The 18,095-nt window shown below is 51.9% G+C and overlaps 1 protein-coding gene across 3 annotated transcripts in view; it reads left to right on the top strand.

The window, feature by feature from the left end:
• KANSL1 (KAT8 regulatory NSL complex subunit 1) overlaps positions 1-18,095 on the top strand; it is an 87,607-nt gene that overhangs the window by 4,062 nt on the left and 65,450 nt on the right. For 2 of the 3 annotated variants that reach the window (XM_061367872.1, XM_061367870.1), the window contains exons 1-2: positions 3,010-3,453; positions 13,019-14,405. In XM_061367872.1, coding sequence (XP_061223856.1) covers positions 13,102-14,405 — 1,304 coding nt within the window. In that variant the 5' untranslated portion in view covers positions 3,010-3,453; positions 13,019-13,101. Of the gene's footprint in view, positions 1-3,009; positions 3,454-13,018; positions 14,406-18,095 lie in introns of those variants that run through there. The other variant, XM_061367871.1, reaches the window with a different exon arrangement.

The raw sequence follows: 18,095 nt of genomic DNA, 5'->3' as shown, positions 1-18,095 counted from the left end.
TGCAAAGGTCTCTTGTTGTTGCTATAACTTCTCCATATGTAGCTTTAAACCAGACAAGTTTTGCATCTTCTGGAGGCCTCTGTGGCCACTGGTGTTCGAGTTTGGTGCTTTTTGTTAGGATATCTAATGAGGTTGTAAATGAAGATGCAAAAGTTGTGGTTGTATCTGAAGGGAGTCTCATTACTGTGTGCTTCGGTGGCCATTGCCTTCTCTAGCTTCAGGATGGTTCTCAAACCAGTCCAGGCTCAAAAGTCTCCCTTCATGTGTCCTATGTCCATGTCTGGTAATCTAACCATGTGTACTGCTATGCAGATACAGTGTAGAGACTGTTTCCAAGGCAGGTACAATCAAAGTAAATAAGGAGGATTAATAGGTACAAGCAACAAATGCATGTGGGAAAGTCAAGGTGACCATCAAGGGTGAGTAGCTGGGTACACAACACTTGCCACGTATTGAACCCTGTGCTTTGTGTGTTCCTGATGCGTTGCAGAAGAAGGTGACTTCAAGGAAAGATTGAAAGGATGGTGCTGTAGAAATGTGGATTCACTGGGGAGAGCTCCTCTTGGTCAAGAGTAGTAATGAAGCTGTGTGAGGGTAGCAGGTACAGGAGTAGCTGTGTGGCCTGGAGGAGATGGTGTAGCACTAATTGGAATGGACAAATGGGACTGGAAAGGTCGTGAAGAGAGGCCAAAGTTGCGTTATTTTAGGCTGTGCAGCAGTTTTTGCTACATCATGTCTAGGTCAGGCTGAATGATGAATGCTGGAAGATCCTGTGCTGCAGGAAGATCCAGATCTGTACCAGGCTGTCAAGCTAAAGATTGCAGCTCTTGGTTAGGCATGACTCGGTGAGCAGAAATCCCTGCAGTGCAGAATGGAACTTTCTTGTAGGGGAATTTCTCTCAACTACCTCCACACCAAATTGCCTTCCCAATTCTGTTCCAGTATAAAAATGTGTTTGTTGCTACTTCTGCTCTTTAGCTGAACTGAATGCAAGGTAGATTTAGGGGGGGAAAGAATGAAAAGGAAAGGGATATATGCTGTTGTAGGGTTGTTGTTCTTCCTAGAGTGTGGTGAGAAGTGGATCAGGAGAAAGCACGGGGCTGGTGAGTTCATCATTCAGCTGCCTTACAGAAACAGAATCCCTGTTACCCTTAAGAACAGGGAATGATCTCCACAGGACCCAGTTCTATGCTGGATTTGGGGTAGCTGATAACACGCTGTCCTGATGACCTCCTTGGCACTGTTTCATCACTGACTTAGAGCCCAGTTCTAGGTCCTTAGACTCATTTTGGTTTCAAGGTACTGCATGAAACTGCTGAGATGGGGAATGGCCATATAGGAGGGGAGGAGTGTGACTGAGGGACAGCAGAAAGTGTCGGCAGCCCAGCACTGGGGTCTCTGCTGTCCTTCGTTGGGTATTTTCCTTAATCACTTACAGATGAGCTTTGTTTTGCACATTCGTGGGTCAGCAGAACCATGGGATGTTGTGGGGTAGTTTTGGCCTTAGAAAACATGATGCTGAAATGTGCTGCCCATGGATTCCCTGAACCCAGACCCCAGCTGTGATGACTGTTCCATGTGTGATTTGTTAAGCAGTATGTTGGATTTTAAAGAGCACTGGTAGTGTATGGATTATCTATCTCCAGATGCTTTGTGAGGAAGGGGGGTGTTGCTTTTCCTCTCGTGTGGTGGTGGGATTTGATGCGAAAGGAGGAAAGAAAGCTGTGTGCTGTATAATGCAGATCAGGATTGCCTGTGCTGGCTACAGAGCCAGCATTCATAGCTCTTACCTAACTCTGCAGTGGAGATACAGTGCAACTCTTTTTGCTGTAAACCCAGGTCCCTAGGGCAGGCTCTCCTCGCTGTATAACAGCGTGCACTGCCCTTTGCAGGCATAGGACGGGCGAAAGCACTTTGTTATTGGCGTAACTGCGTTCGTGCTGTAGGGGCAGCACCGCTCTAGCGAGGGGATGTAGTGCGCTGCCGGGCAGAGAGAGCGAATGAGACCGGGCACGCAGAGCCGCCGGGGTGGGGGGGAGAGCGGCTCTGCCTGGCAGCGATACGGAGCTGCCCCGCGGAGCTGAGCGCTGCCCGCCTGGGCTCCAGCGGCACCGGGGGATAGAGCGCGGTGTGTGCCCCCCCGCAACCGCGGTGCACGTGTCGAACCTGAAGGTCAAAGCGGTGAAACTGGTTTCTGCAGCCCCAGAGTCCTTCTTGTCCTGCTCCGCTGCCCCTCTGCGTGTGCTATGCAAGGAGGGGGAGGAGGGATCCCTATGGTGGGGGGAGAAACTCCGGAGGTTTCCAGCGGATCTGGTGCTGAGGAGCTGCTGTCCATGAGCACGGCAGCGAGGGCAGGCAGGGCGGGAGGCCACCAAGCCTGGGATGCTTCCCCAAGGCGTGCAGCGGATCGGGGGGCGCAGGGTTGAGGGGTTTAGTGGAATTCGTAGGCAGATTTGGGGAAATAAAAGCTGAAATGCGAGATGGGGCAGGAAAGAGCCCCTGGGGCTGCAGGTGCAGGAGCTGTTTTGGGGGGAAGGCGCTTAAAACGGTCAAAAGCTTTGCTGCGAGGATGGGACAAAGCAAACGTTGTTGTTTCGGGGGCGCTTAAAGCAGAGCCCGCTTCTGCACGTGGCGGGGGGTGCGGGACTACAACTCCCAGCATGCTCCGCGCCGCTTTGCAGCGGGTCCAGGCGCGCCTGCGCGCTGCGTGGCGGGCTCCCCCTGGCGGGCGGCGGCAAGGACAGCAGCCGGACAATAGGGAGCGGGGCCGCCCCGCCCCGTTCCCCCCCCCCGCTCCCGGTCCCTCCCCTCCCGGCGGCGGTGGCGGCGGGGCCCCTCCCGCACTGCAGCTCCTCGGCGCGGCGGCGGCGGCGGGCGCTCGGCGGGGCCCCCTGGCTGCGGGCGGGAGGCGGGCGCGGTGCTCGCGGCCGCCGGCGGGGGCGCTGCGGCGTTCCCCCCCTTCCTCCTCCTCCTCCTCCTTTCCACCCCCCCCGGTGCATTCTCCGGCTGACGGGAGGGGGAGGGCAGGGAAGGACCCAGCCGCCATTTTCCGAGCCGCGCCGCCGCCGCGCTCGCCCGGAGCGGGGGGGAAGAGGGGGGAGAAGAAAAGCGCCGCAGCGCCCGCTCCGCCGCGCCCCGCCGGGTCCGCCCCGCCGCCGCCGCCGCCCAGCAAGCACCGAGCCGGGGGTGGGGGGGCCGCTCCCCCCGCCCCCCCCCACCTTCCAGCTTCTCCGCTCGCCCGCCCCAACCCAGGACTGCGGCCGCCGCTCTGCGCCCGCCGAGGGACAACGGGCGAGCCCATCCCCCCTGCCGCCGGGGCGGGCCCGAGCGGGCGGGGGGGGCGCCGGGGCTGGCGCTGCCCGGCCCGGTTGCGGCGCCGGGGCTTGTTTGCAAACTGCGCCCATTTTGTGTGGGGCCGAGCCCGCCCGGACCGCGCTCGCCGCTCGTCACGTGGTAGGTGCCGCTTCGCCCCGCGCCCGCCGCCCCGCGCCTCCCCCGCCGCCCCTTTGTTAGCGCCGCCGCGCCCCGCCGGGCCCCGCTGCGGAGCGGCCGCCGCCGCGCCCCAACTTCTCCGCACGGCGGGAGGCGCCCCCCCCCCCCCCCCCTCCGATCCCATCGCTCCCATCCCGGGAAAGTGCGGGGGGAACCGGAGGGACCCGCGGGAAGCGCGGACCTCGGGGCCGCCCCCCCCCCCTCCGGTGCTGCGGTTCCCGCGGGGGGGGGCGGGTTGCGACTTTAAACCGAAATCTCCGGGCAGGAGGCGCCCGCGGCGAGGGGGGGGAGCGGCGGGGTCCCGCCGGGGCGGGCCGGGGCCCCTCACGTGGCCGGCGGCGGAGCCCGGCCCCGTTCCCCCCCCCCTCCCCCGGGGAGGGGAAAAAAGGGGGGGGAAGGGGCGATGGGGTCCCCGTGCCGTAACCTGCAATGGGGGGGGGGGGGCACGGGCGAAGTTTTTAAAGTAAACAGAAAAAAAAAGAAATACATTCAAATTGCATCACCTCCCCATTGCAAAACGCGCGGTCGGGGGGGGGGGCGGGCGGGGGGAGCAGCTCCGCCGGACCCCGGGGCCGTCCGGTAGCGGTCCCGGTAATCCCGGTGGGCTCCCGGCGCTGTCAGCGGTGGCTGCGGGCCGCGGCTGTGTCACGGAGCGCTCGGCGCATACAATAGCGTGTTTTTCGGGGGGGTAGTCTCGTCGCTGAGCCATTTCCCTGTATTTACGTCCCGGCTGCGTATTTCTGGGGGGGTTATTTATGGTTTTTCCGCCCCATCGATCCCAAATTATGCTCCTCTAAACACGCCGGGCGAGCCCGGTTATCCTGAAATGCTTCCCGTGATCCATACGTGTGTTTACTTCCATCATGGGATTAGCGTCTTCCAGTGCTTGATGCCAGAGAAATTTGGGTAGAAATACGGGGGGGGGGGTCACATCAAGGGGGAAATAGAGCGGTGAGATTTCTTGGGAAGTAGCTTTATTTCCTAGGGCAAAAAAAGCAGCCCCTCGGTGTGATCTCTCCGCTGGTCGAATCCGTGTCCAGGTGGATCAGAACGCAGGCACGATACAGATGATCTCGCCTGTTATGTAAAATGCACTTGAATGACAAACTGTAGTTTTCCATGGAGCCGGTCAGGATATGGGAGGAACTGCAGGGGTGGCTTGGTTGGGGTTTTTTTGTCCTTTCTTTATTTGTTTTGACTGACCATTATGTTTTGAGCTGGTTTGGGCCATGCCCGCTGCCCCGGTTACATCATGGCAGGGGTTGTGTACAGGGTACTTTGTGCCGCTAAAAATAAGGCGAGGTGAGAGCCCGTTTCTGGGAGGTGGGAGCAGGGTACTTGAGCTGTGGCACGGTCCTGCTGCCAACGGGGTAGAAAACACTTCGGGGGGGGCAGCTATAAGGTGTCTGCGTGGGACTAAACCTCTGCTGTAGTTATGGATGCAGGGAGTTGTTTGGATAGGAGCGTTTTCCCTTTAAACCCTTCTTTTTTCCTCTTTAAACCCGTATTTGTCCTTTTTATAGCCTTTGTTTTCATGGAGGAACCTCTGCTGCTCTTCCCCCTGCTTTAGCGTAGTCTTCTTGGGTTCTCCCGCTGGCACAGGAGCAGTGCGGGTAGTGACGCCGTTCAATCCCATATTACTCCTTTAATTGAGAAATCAGCAGCTTTTGAGATGAGGGAAGGGGGAAATGAAGCAGTCACCTCAAGGGCTGTAAGGGCAAAGCTGGGGAATCCCGCAGCCCTGGGATGGGACACGGAGTTGTTTTTTCCTTCCCGAGGTGTCCGCTCTCGGCCACCATCGGAGCCGAGCTATGGGCAGCATGGTTTTTGGCGCGGGAGGGATGGGTCTGGTAAGGGTTGGATCTATTTGTAGCTGCACTGCCAAGGTAGCACAGCTGTGTAGGGCTTAATGGATTGATACGCTGCAGGAGCAGTTAATTGTGAAACTTGGTTGTGATACTGTTCTAGCTGATGGGTAATGATTTAGCAATGAGGATGACTTGTGTTCCCCCCTCGGAGGTGATAAAGCAGCAGATGACCCGGCAGATGTGGCTGTGTTTCTCTTATCCCTCCTCCCTTCCCGCCTCCTTTTCCTTTTATTATTAGTTTGTTAATGCTGCCTTTGAAGCTCATTTGCTCTCTGAGATCATCCGGTAAGCAGAGAACTGGTGACATTCTGACATCACGTGAGTGAGGGGTGAAAACTGAGCAGTTCTTCGACCAAAGTCACTTCCTTCTGCCCTGTTTATAACTGTGTTTTTGTGAACGCAACTGCCATTATCTAATGAGCCCTCGGAACAAAGCCTGTCTCGGGAGTTTCAGCACTCCACCCTTTCTGTGCTCAGGCAGCAAGCGGTGCGTGTCCCTAGGAACCTCCAAACGCTTTTCCAGGGATGATAAGACTTCATGTATAGTGGAGTCAAGATAAAGCCTGAGGACTTTGTAGGCCCTACCAAGGCAGGGAAAGGGTAAAGCTTGGGGAGGGAGGAGAAGGGGAAGCAGCGTCTATTTTGATTTGTGAGCCTTCCCCAGGCCTCCTCTCCATGTTCCTGGAGCTGTTCTTTGGGAGCAGGTCAGTGGTACCTCTGCCCATTCCCACTGCACAACACCCCGGTTTGCTTATTTAGTTTGGGCTTTTTCCTGGGCTGTGTGGGGGATGCGTGGACCGCTTCTACCTACATGGGGATTTAATTGAGCAGAAGGAAGTGTCTTGGGTGCATCACACACTGATCAGCCCAAGTGAGTTCTGCCCTCGTGCCTCCCTCCCTCCAGAGCATCCATCAGTTCATTAAGAGCCTCTCAGCGTTTCAGCACTCGGGATGAGGTGATCCAAGAAGCGCCGTTTCCGTTCCTGCCTTTTATAAATACTGTGTCCCTGCTCCTGACTTCCAGGAATACAATATCCTCCCGGCCTGAAGCACAGCAAAGGCTGCAGCGTGCCGCTGGCCTTCAGAATCCGTGTATGCCAGAGTTGAACGGGGTCCTCAAGGATGCAGGTTTAGCCTTTAAACTGGAATAAAGGCTTTCTGTTCTGTCTCAGCTGGGCAAGGAGTTGTCACACTCGGATCAACAAGAGTCCTGGTGATGCAGGACTTGAGTAAACATAATTCCATTAAGCCCTGCGCGTGTCCTGAGCTCAGAGCCCTGTTTCTGGAAGAGGAGAGTTTGGAGAAGGGCCTGTTGGAGTTTCAAAGCAAGTTACAAAATAAGGATGTATTTCCCCCGGCCAAAAAAGTATTGCTGGGTTTAGAGCATGAGACAAACAGCAGATGAGCTGGGAAGCCTTAATTCCTTAGGATGGAGTTTTGACAGCACAGTATCTGAGTGTTGTAATGGAACTGTGCTGTTGATCTCATAGAACAAGGAGAAGGGATGACAAAATCTCATCTGAAGAGAGGAACTGGGGGTAGCTGTCAGCCTGGACAGGCCATGGCTTCCTTAGTTCATCTTCCACAGTTCCTTAGTTCATCTCTTGCTGCAAACTTATCCTTGCAGATTTGGTGGCAAGACCAAAAGCACAATTGAAATAAACACGTTTGCATCAGGAGCTGCTTTGGGGCTCAGAGACAGGAACAGAAGATGGACCTTAAGGATTTCCCAGGTTTGGCTCCACCAAATGTCAGGAGCTCTTTCTCTGAAGTCTTTATAACTTCCTGTTGAGGGCTGCAGCAGCAGGATGTGAAGGGAAGGGTTGCTGTGAAGTTGCCTTACCACCAAGTGGGGAACAGCAAACCCAGTCCAGGCTGTAATTACAGCCTGTAAAAGGGGACCTGTGATGTGTGATGGAGCATCACCTTCTACTAAATGAGCATGTCTGTTCTGGAGTTTGTGTTGTCTTGGTTTTAGTTGCTGCCTTGACGGCCTTTGTGGGTTCTCTCTCCTCTGAGACCCGAGGAGCAGTAAAAGCTGAGATCTGTGCTTAGTTGAGCCCCTGTGTGCTGAGGACTGTGCTATGAGCTCCATTTAAAACAAGGTATTTAGACTCAGCTGGAGACAACCCCACCAGGTTGGGCCGTCACTGGAGACACTTTATTCTGCTCCTCTCTGTTACTTCCTCTTGAGGATGTGGCTGCTGAGCACAGGGCAGGAGAAGGCTTTTTGTAGTGACAGTCAATGCCTTGGTTTAAGCTAAGAAGTATTGAGGTGGTGCCATTTATTGGGGCTGGGTGAAAAGCTTTGGTACCAGTCTTTGCTGGTGAGCAAAGGTTGCTGTGACCACACAGAGTGAAGGAAAACGTGTCTGTAAAATGGAAAGGCAGTTCTGGTGTTTGCTCCCTGAGTCCCCAGTTCAGGTTTTCATATTTCCTGGGCACCTTGCCCAGATTATGTGAAAGAAAAACAAAATCTCTCTGATACTGGATGGGGGAGACCCGGATTGCACAATAAAGCTCTTTTTTTTTCATTCCCCTGCTCTCTGCAAATGTCCCATTATTGGGGTTTTTTAACCATTGGGGTTTCTCTTTGTGACTGTAAACAGAAACTTTGTTCTGCAGAATAACTGAACAGCAGTGGGTGTTTTTATCTCATTGCCCAGGTGAAGGCATTCTTGCTTCTAATTATTCAACTCTCCAGGCTTTTGATGAGGGAGAGGATGGTTAATCTTGCTTCGTGGCTTTTGTTTTCCTTTCTGACATGATACTGATAAAACCTTCTCTGTCTCAGATCATGCACTTGATTTGGTTCATTTATAGCCAGTGAGAATTCACAGGCAGAAGAGAAAATCTCTTCTTGAAGAAGGAGGCCTCATGATGCTGCTTGGAATTGACTGTGTCACCCAGCGAGTGGAAACAGCAGCTTTTAGTTGAATCTTGAGGGCTTCTGGTTGGCAACAGAGCTTGTAAAAGCAGAGCTCTGATTTGTTCCAGTGCATAAGTACCATTCCCTGGGAAGTGTTTAATAGTAAAATCCTTACTTTTCCCAGAGAGATGAGGTGTGAGTCTGCAGGATGAATACATGTAGAAGGTACCTGTGCATCTGTTGTGAAAACTTGTGGTTCTTCGGTATGTTCTTAACCTTTTTTCATTAATATTAAAAATACACATTTTTGATTTGGAAAGTATTTTGAGGGCTCAGGGTGTTAGCTTGTGTGTGGAGTACCTGCGTTTTGAGTGGTGCTGCCTGCTGAGGTTAGAAGCAGAGACTTCAGTTGCAAAATGAGGTGTGTAGGGATTCTATTCTAGCAAGTTTGGGGTTTTTCTTGTATGTTTTGGGGTTAATTTTTCATCTGAAAGCTATTTGTAACCACACGAACTCAAGAGCTGGCTGCACTCTCCGTTCGTGGTGGGGAAGGAGAGGGGAAGTGGGAATTGGTAGAGTATTCACTTCCTTCAGGGTGGCTTTGCCTTTGCTGCAACAGCACCTTTGTGTAGACATCCTCCCCAAAACCTGTGTGTTGGTGGGGCAGGAGGTAAAGGAGTTTGTAGGTGGTCCCTGTAGGCCTTGCCTCTAACACAGAGGATATTTGTCCTTTCTGTGTGTGTTGAAGTCCTCATGACCACCCATAGCCTCTTGGGTCTTCGTTCCTTGTGCAAGATGTAGGAAAAGGGGAATGTGCTCAGGTGGGCTTAGGCGGGTGCCTCATGGGAAGAGAGCTGGGGAAGGAAGGAGGCCTCACAGCAGCTGTAAAGAGCAGTCCCAGTGTGGTTTGGCACGTGATGAAACCAAGCAGTGGGTGCAGGAGTTTGGGTGTAATGGCAGGGGTTTGAACCGGAATTCGGGGAATAGAAAGGTGCCAGGTAGGTAGATGTGTCGCCAAGTGGTGCGAGGAGGGTTGGAAGGCAGAGGTAGTGTGGCTGTTGGGTGCAAGGCTCAGTGGCCTGAGAAGGGTGGCCATGGAGGACTCATATCTGCAGGTATGGAGAGGCATTCAGGAGAGAAACAAGTGAGTATTTAGATGGGTGGGCAGAGAAGAGGATCTCCTCTGTTGATCTCCTGTGTGCAGGATCCAGAACTCCCCTGATCTTCTCATGAACCTCACTGGAAGCACAAATACCCAGCTTCTCCCCAAGAAACTCTTCATCAACAGACTGCAGAGAGAGAAACCTTCCCGTGTTCATTTTGGGCTTATTTTGTGAGGTGCTGCACAACCTCGCATGCTTGGAAACCCGGTTCTGCTTTCAATGGCTTGTTGTAAAATTGGGTTTGAAGAACAGACCGTCTTGAATAAGTCAGCACACTGAAGGATAGTTTTCAGGGGTGTTGTGACCCGATAGCTGCTCCGGGGTATAGTGTGACTGGGTGCTTTCTTCATGCCTCTGCTCACATCCCATCATTGCCTCGACCTTGTTCCCACTCTTCCCTCTGCTCTGTGTTGAAAAAGCAGTGGGAGGCTGGATGTTGGTGTAGTTGACGTGGAGCTGTGGGTGAAGCCACTGAGTAGGCTGGTGGCTTCCCTCCCTTGAGTGGCCTCACATGCACTCCTTGGGAAGATGGGCGAGTTACGGTTACCCTGTTTTTACCTGCTCGCTAGAGCCTTTCATCTCTCCTCTGTTAATTACTGCTAACTGCTCTGGCAGTGCTCTAGTTTTAAAGTGAAAATGAAGGAGGTGCTTGTGGATTTTGAGTATGATCTTGAAACATGTTGGAAACGCCATGTTAGCCTTCCAGAAGCAGCTCCTTTTGGGTCTTCCCAAGTGAAGTCCAGTACAAGGTGTGCTGTGGCTGCTGGGGTAGCAGACAAGTGGTGCTGGAGGAGCTGCAGTGGTAATCCATGTATTTTGACTCTTGGCTACCAGCAGGAGAAGCTGCTTGGTCATGTCCATGGTAGTTTAAGTGCTGGGAGTTGTAGTTCCTTGGTGGAGAAGCACTGCATAAAGGAGCCCATGGGTGCTCCCATCAATCAGGTAGTTCTGGGTTTGGAGACCCAGTTTGGGTGGAGCTTGCCAGGATGGGTTGAGTCCCAGAATATTGATCCCAATTCTTGGAATTCCCCTCAATTTTCAGAAAGCTCTGAAAGCTCCTTGGGCCATGTCCCTGTAATGACCTTCCCATTCTTTTCCGTGGCCTTTCCTTTTCATTATTCTTCCTTTCTCTGGTCACCTCAGAAATGCCTTAACCACCTTGAATCCCCTCTTAGGAAGAAATGACTGGTGTCAGCCGGCTTTACTAACAACCCAAACTTCTAAACAGAGGGAGGGAACATGCTTATGAATGTTCCTTAATGCTTCTTCCAGGAGTTCTTTGGAAGAGTAGAGATCCAGTTCTCTAACACGAGAATTCAGTGCTGAGTAGCACACAGACAGTTTCTAAGGACTTAAAAACCCTAAAATACACCCAAGAACTTTTGGAGGTCATCTTTAAGCTACTCGAACAAAGCCTTGTTCTCAAGGGAGGCTTTCCAGTCTTCCAGAGTATTTTAGGCGCTGTCCACCCAGCTAAAAGGGAAGCCAGAGAGCGTTGCAGTAGCTTAGGGGGTGGATTTTCTGTTTCAAGTGCATTTGCTAACCCGGAGCAAAAGGCAGTGTGTGGAAGTTCTGCTTCCGTTTCCTGCTGCTGTTAATGCTGATGACCTACACACTACCTCTCAGGTACTCCCCAGCCTAGGTAAGCTACATGGGTGCAGTGCAGTGCAGATGGGTTCATGCAGAATCCCTGCATTCAGTGCCCGCTGTGGGTTTTTTGCTGTATGGCATTCCCTAAGCTGCTCTGCTTACCCTGCAGTGGCACTGGTGCTGAAGAGCCTCCCGAGTCCTCTCTGGGAGACACAGCAGCCTGTGTCTGCAGAACCGAGAGTGCCCGTTAGGAACAGTCATTCAAGCACACGTGTCCCTAGCGAAGGGCTTGGTAGGAGGCTGGCGTGGGGGAAGTCCTTTATGCTGAGTCTTCCTCCCTCCTCTCCCAAGGGTGTCATAGCCACAAGTGGAAAGTTCCCTGCAAGTTCCTTTTTGTCCCTCCTCCCTGAACAGTCATGTTGGGTTTTTACTTTGAGGACCCAAATGGTGACTCGAGGCCATTTTCAGTCAGTGACAGTCAGCTTTTAGGCATGCAGCATCCTTTTTTCGGGGAGGACAAGGTACTGCTGGTTACAAAATACACTCAAGTTCTGTGAAGAGGGGGCTTCTGGGGTCTGGACCCACCTCTGTTATACCTCTCTTGGTACAATAGCTCCAACTGATAGTTTGGATTCAGTTCCTCTGTGAGTGTATCCTTTCTTCATTGTCTTCCTCCTCTGTGTCATGTAACTGAGTTTGGCAAGAGAGCTGGTTGGCAAGACCAGTTGTAGACCAATGTGCATACTCTTTGGGAAGCAAAGAGAGCACCTAACCGTGAGCTTCTCCTTTGGCCTTCTTTTGGAGGGGAAGCTCTGATGTCTGTCTCTGGTCCCAGGTTTGGGGAAGCCCCTTGGTCTGACCCTGAGTGATGCTGGAAATAAAACTGGCTGTGAAATGTTGCTCATTTTGAGTGTATTCAGACTTTAGCTTGTCCTTGTTTTTCCTGTAAAGTGGTGTATTAATGTGGTCATTGGGGTGTGTTGACAGCTCCAACAGGCTTCTGCAAAGGTGTGTGAAATAAGAAGATTGGCGTATCAGGCAAGAGATCAGGGTAACTGTTTATTATTAAATTGCCATTGGAATAGCTTATGAAGATGCTGGATGACTTCAGCAGCAAGAGGCAGAAAGCGACTGTTGCAGTGGTAGTACAGCCTGTGCTGTGGGCTGTGTGAACGCACTTAAACAAAAAGTGCCTCTGTCTTTTAATGTCTTTTACCTACTTTCTTTACCACTAAATGACCAGAAAAAAGGTGGGTGGGAAGTGGTTGCAGTGTAGATGAATGAAAGGTCGTCGGTTGCTTCTCTTGTCTGATGGAGTTAAGCCATGGCTTTGCCAGTACAGTCAGAGCCTAGAACTGCTCTGTCACAGTGTGCGTGGGGGTTAATCTTTATCCATGCTCTTGAAAGAGAAATGGGAATTGCTAACGTTGGAAATCACCTGGCTTATTCCGAAATGTACTTCTGGGAAAGCAGGTTTCACTTACACCAGGAGGAACTGCGTTCTTCAAGTTCAAGGCTTCTGGAGAAGCAGTGGGGTTTTTTAACCACTGGGAGTTTAAGCATATCCTCTCAAGCCCTGTCTGCGTTGCATGATATAGTTCTAATTTCTCATTTTTAACACACCTGAGCTGGCAGTAGAAGTAGTGAAAACTGCTTTATAGCCATAGCTCAAGGATCTTAGAGACGAAGTTACTGAGCTGCTGGCATTGAGGAGCAGATGTAACCAGGGCCAGACCTTTCGTGAAGGCCTTGGAGGCTGCTGCTGTGCTCGGTGGGTGGAGTGAAGGATGAGGGCAGTAGCCAGAGGCAGGCACTAGCTCTGGGAGAACCCGAGGACCAGCTCATGTGTTGCTCCTGTTTTCAGCTGCTGGGCACAGCACGGTCACAGAGGGAGGATGCTGCGCTGCACATGGAGCTTGCATGGCTTTACCGAGAGCGTGTTGTCGATCCGTCTCTTGCGGTTGTCAGTCGTGTTTGGTTTATGTTCTGTAAGTGCTGTGCCTAACTAAGGTTCTCCTTTCCCTTCCCTTGTGCAGGCTGCCCTCGGGAGAGGCAGTGGGAGGCAGTGGAGCTGGCCTCGGCACCAGGAGAGGCTGGACTTCCCGTCTCTCTGAGCTGAATGGCTGCGATGGCGCCCGCTCTCACTGACGCAGCAGCTGAAGCTCACCACATCCGATTCAAGCTGGCTCCCCCGTCCTCCACCTTGTCGCCTGGCAGTGTAGAGAGCAACGGCAACGCCAACAACATCCTCCTGGCTGCCAACGGCACCAAAAGGAAAGCCATTGCTCCGGAGGATCCCAGTCTAGATTTCCGAAACAACCCTACCAAGGAAGAGCTGGGCAAGCTGCAGCCGCTGGTGGCCTCTTATCTCTGCTCGGATGTAACATCTGTTCCTTCAAAAGAGCCTCTGAAGCTGCAAGGAGTCTTCAACAAGCAGACAGTCCTTAAATCTCACTCTCTCTTATCTCAGTCCTTCTTAAAAACAAGTGATCTGTTGGGAAGGCAACCGGTGTTGGAATTCACTTTGGAGAATCTAAAAACTATGAGTACTAACAGCCAGCCACCTCTCCCGCAAGCGCCTGTCAATGGCTTGGCCAAGAAATTGGCCAAAAGTACCAATTCAGACCATGAAAACTCTAGTTCTTTGAATGGTGGGAAGTGCGCTCCTCCTTCTGCTGCCCTCCAGGGTGTTGACTATAATGCAGGAGGTTCTGAATTGGGGGACTTGAAGGCCGGGTTGACCAATTGCACTCTTCCACATAGAAGCCTTGATGCAGAGCACACGACTCCGTTTAGCAATAATAGCACTGCAAACAAATCTTCCCTCAATTCCATGGAGCATCAGTGGGTGCTCGAGGGCGGCAGTGGAGAGACGAGGTTGCCTGGGGTTGCTGGTCACTCGGACTTTGGGAGCATTAAGTTGGAGGAGCAGAAGCCGTCTCTGTTGGCCGGTCACCACAGCGCTCTCGACTCGGAGATGAGGACGAGGGCATTGCTGCGGCGGCAGGCAGACATCGAGAGCCGTGCCCGCAGGCTGCAGAAGCGCTTGCAGGTCGTGCAGGCGAAGCAGGTCGAGAGGCACATCCAGCAGCAGTTGGGTGGCTTCTTGGAGAAAACCCTGAGCAAGCTCCCTGCGTTGGACCCCCTGAGGCATCGGAGCCAGCTGATGTTGACCAGGAAAGCAGAAGCAGCCTTGAGGAAGGCTGCGAGCGAGACAGTTACTTCTGAAGGCCTCAGCAGCTTCTTGAAGAGCGATTCGATATCGGAAGAACTGGAGCGATTCACGGCCAGTGGGATGGCCAACTTGAGATCCAGTGAGCAAGCGTTTGACTCGGATGTCACTGAGAGCAGCTCGGGAGGAGAGTCTGACGTTGAGGAAGAGGAACTGACCAAAGCAGACCCAGAACAACCCCACGTACCACTGTAAGTAGCACTCGTGCCTTGCTTACCGCTGGCGGGACAGCGAGGTGAAAGGTGGCACTTGGGGTTTATAGGAACACTTCTGTTTTGATGGGCTTAGCTCAAAGAAGTGATGGTTAAAACTAGAGTGGTGTGATTTGCAGCACGCTTCCTGGTTGGGGCAGCACGTGCAACGGTGAAGATGGAATTCTTCATGCATAGGTATTGGTGTTCTTGTGGAGCAGCAAGTCCTGGAAATCCTGCCTGTGGAGTGGTGCAAGCGTGCTGCAGAAGCCAAGTGAAAGTACTGCAGATGGTTCTCTCAGTGGTGTGTTGGACCTGAAATGAAATGTTTGCCTTTTTACAATGAGGATCTTTGTTGTAAAGCTGTTATGTAAAGTAAGGCCAGTCTGAATCCTGGTAGCTGACCCCATGGTCATGACTGGGGAACTACATTTTGTTGTTAAATGAGCTGCCTGAAAGGGTTTGGTCCAAGCACCAGTGGAAGTGTGAAGTGCGTTCTCTTCTTGAATGTGGGAAATTATTGTTGGGAATTTTCTTCTTGTCGTGAGTTGCATTAAGTGATGACAACAGCCTCATAATTATGTCATTAACTAGATGCTGTTTGCATAAGTATTAAGTATTAGTTTGTGTGTGGAGGAGGAAGATCCTTGTCAAGGCAAAAGGTCTTGAGACAGGTCAAAGAAGAAGGGAAACTGTTCTTCCAAACCTGAGTATTTTCCCTAGGTGTCTAAGTGACAGTGTTTTGCACAAATCTCTTAGAAGGCCATATTCTGTGTGTAGTCTGTTTCAAATCTTGCTTGCATCAGTAGATGAGCTCTTCCACCCTGATGGACCTATTGAATTTAAACCTCAGTCTGTGAAGTCTAGCTATGGTTGACAAAAAGCTGCCTGCAGTGGTCACAGGGGTCCTGTTTGGAACAGGGACAGCTTTCCAGTCACGTCTGGGAATATCAGCAGGACTCTGGTGTACCTGTGCTGTTCCGGGTCTGTTTGGAGCTCTGGAGGAATAACTTGATGTATTTTGATGCCTGTTGTCCGAAGGAGTGTTGAAGGCTGGTCGAGTGCTGTGCCACACAAATTATACTGAACTAGGTAGGTGGAAGTGAGCAGGGTGGGTATCTGGTAACTTCAGCATCCCCCAAATGCAGACTCGGGTAGACGAGTGCTGATAAACAGATGTTAGAGCTCCTGAATAGGAAATTCCAGCTAAATGCTACATGGTGTTTTGGGATGTCAGCATAGGATGGATTTCTGCATGTGAAGTCTTAAACGTGGCACGAGCTCAGCTTTCTCCCAGTGCGAAGCTAGTAGCTGAGCACGTGATTCCTGCTGGCTGGACATAAAGGAGTTCTTGTGCTGTTGGAAAAGAGACTTCAGTAACTTTAGTCCCAGTTTACTGCTGGGATTAGCAGTAAAATTACATTTCTAAGTATTGTAATAGTTATGAGAGGAGACATTTGATTCAGATTCTGTCCAAACTCATCTTAGGTTTCCCATGTTGTGGGTTTCAGACACTCACGTGTTGTCTAGCAAAGTGAAATTTCTTTGCCACTCATCTTAATCCCAGGAGGAAGTGTGGTATTCAGAGACGTGATGCGTGAAATTCTTTGCTGCCTTTCCTGCCCTTTGTGTTAGTCATGCCTTTACATTCCCCAGCCTCTTCAACAGCCAAAGGTTTTAAAGCTCATAAAAACCACGACTCTTCTATTGTCTGGAAGGCCAGAAGCTGGTGTGTATCCACGCTGGCATCTAGGCCAGGCCCACCAAACCTTGTTTAAAGCTTATGCCTGTGGGCATTTAGTGATTACCCTTTCCAGCATTGACTGTCCTGCTGGCATGAGTGCTTTGACATTGGGTCTCATGAGCTCTGGCATTGCTGAAGTTGGGGCTGAACGTGCCTTTGTGCTTGTTAGTGCAACTCCTGAAGTCAGCCTGAAGAGCTGGGACAACATCTGAGTGCATCTGAATATCAGTCTTTCCAAAGTCGTGCTAGGAGACAGGAAGGGGAAGAGCCGACTTTTCCACTGGGAAGCTGCCTTGGGCCAGCTATTGTACAGAACCATTGTTTGACATCGATACGAGAGTGGAACAGGGAAGGCTTTTTGCAGGGTTGCTCAAGTGGGGCTGGGGTTTTGAATTCAGGGAGATTTTTACCCTGATTGTTTAAGTTTTGGGAGTGAAATGGAATATTGGAGTGAGGGTAAAAGCTTCTGTGTCATCCCTCAGCCACCATCCCTAACTGGATGTTGCTCCTGGGTGCCCCTGCCTTGCCCCAGGGAGCTGCTTGCTGCTTCTAGATCTTTAGTGAGGGTTCTGCCACAAAAAGTGTCTTGTCACTTGCTTGCAGTAAGCAGCCACGTCACCGAGAGCCTCTGGGATTCAAGTAGAAACATGCAGAAGAAACAAAGATGTGTTTACATCATACATAGATAAGAGCTGACCTTTGAGTTTTTCTGGCATGGTGGCATTCTCCAGTCAGTATCTGGTCAAGGACAGACTTTGAAGCATTTGTGCTGCTCTGGCCCACCTGATCTTGGCTATAGAGCAGCATCTCCCAAAGGAATTGTGTTACCCGGTTGTGTTAGGGATCTACCAGACCTTGGCAGGTCCTCAGTAGACCTGCTGCCCGGGAAGGTGCTGTCATTCAGGTGCATAACCAGGCTGTCAGGTCCTGCATAAACAAAGCAGGGAGGTATTCGTTACACCTCGGATGGGGAGCCCCGCCAGCTATGGGCTGGGTTTAACAAGGTGCTCTTGGTTCCCATGCAGCTCACGGGGAGAGCAAACGTGTGTGCACACAGGGTGGTTCAGGAGCATGCCTGGGTCAGGGACCATCATGTTGTGTTTCCTTTGCTCGCAGGTGAATAACCCAGCTCCTGGCTTCACAGCAGAGATCTGCTTACGTGTCGCTTCCAGAGCGTGTGCGGTGGCAGAGCGAGGATCAAGGGAAGCTTTGCCTCTGCTTGGTGGTGACGAAGGCAGGTTGGAGCCTCCCCTGGGGAGAGCTGAGCTGCTTTGCCTGGGTGTGACTGTAGGCAGCAGCCATCTGCGGCGGTGAAACCTGCGCTGCGTTGCAGGGCCCCACTGCTGCTGTCAGCGTGGCAGGAGCAGGAACTGCTCTTTGTGAAGGATGATGCTGGGAGCAGGACACATGGATTGCTCCCAGTGCTGCCTGGGCTCTGGCCTGTGTGCCCAAGTGATGGTTTAGTGAGTAACCAGAGTTCTGGTACTAATATGTATGGGTAGGAAATACGTCCAGGTTGGACAGAGCCTTGGGTGACATGGTTTAGAGCGAGGTGTTGCTGCCCATGGCAGGCGGATTAGAACTTGATGACCTTAAGGTCCTTTCCAGCCCTAACTATTCTATGGCTCTGTGTGGTGTGTGTCTTTACAGTAGCTGCTTTTCCCAGAGTGGTGGGTTTCTTTGCTTAATCTGCACTTGACTATAGCCTAGTTCCATCAGGATTTGTCCATTAGTTTTGGCTGATTAGTTACCTGTGTTGAGCAGCAAGGTAGTCATTAGCTGGTGAGTGGTATGTGGTTTAGTCCCTGCAATCCCCAACCTCAGACTGTGTCCCATGCAAAAAACTTCTGAAGAGGGAGTGAAAATAAGTTTTTAATTGCAATTTGTGTTCTAGTTCAGGTTTCTCACCTGGAAAGTCATTGTTTTGATGGCATTTACATCAAGCA

Source organism: Neopsephotus bourkii, unplaced genomic scaffold (genome assembly GCF_033783945.1).
Source record: "Neopsephotus bourkii isolate Nb327-2 ecotype Australia unplaced genomic scaffold, CSIRO-AGI_Nbou_v1 NB_1400, whole genome shotgun sequence".
Classification (NCBI taxonomy): Eukaryota; Metazoa; Chordata; class Aves; order Psittaciformes; family Psittacidae; genus Neopsephotus; species Neopsephotus bourkii.
The sequence above is the reverse complement of the archived record's forward strand: the minus strand, read 5'-3'. Positions and strand labels throughout refer to the sequence as shown.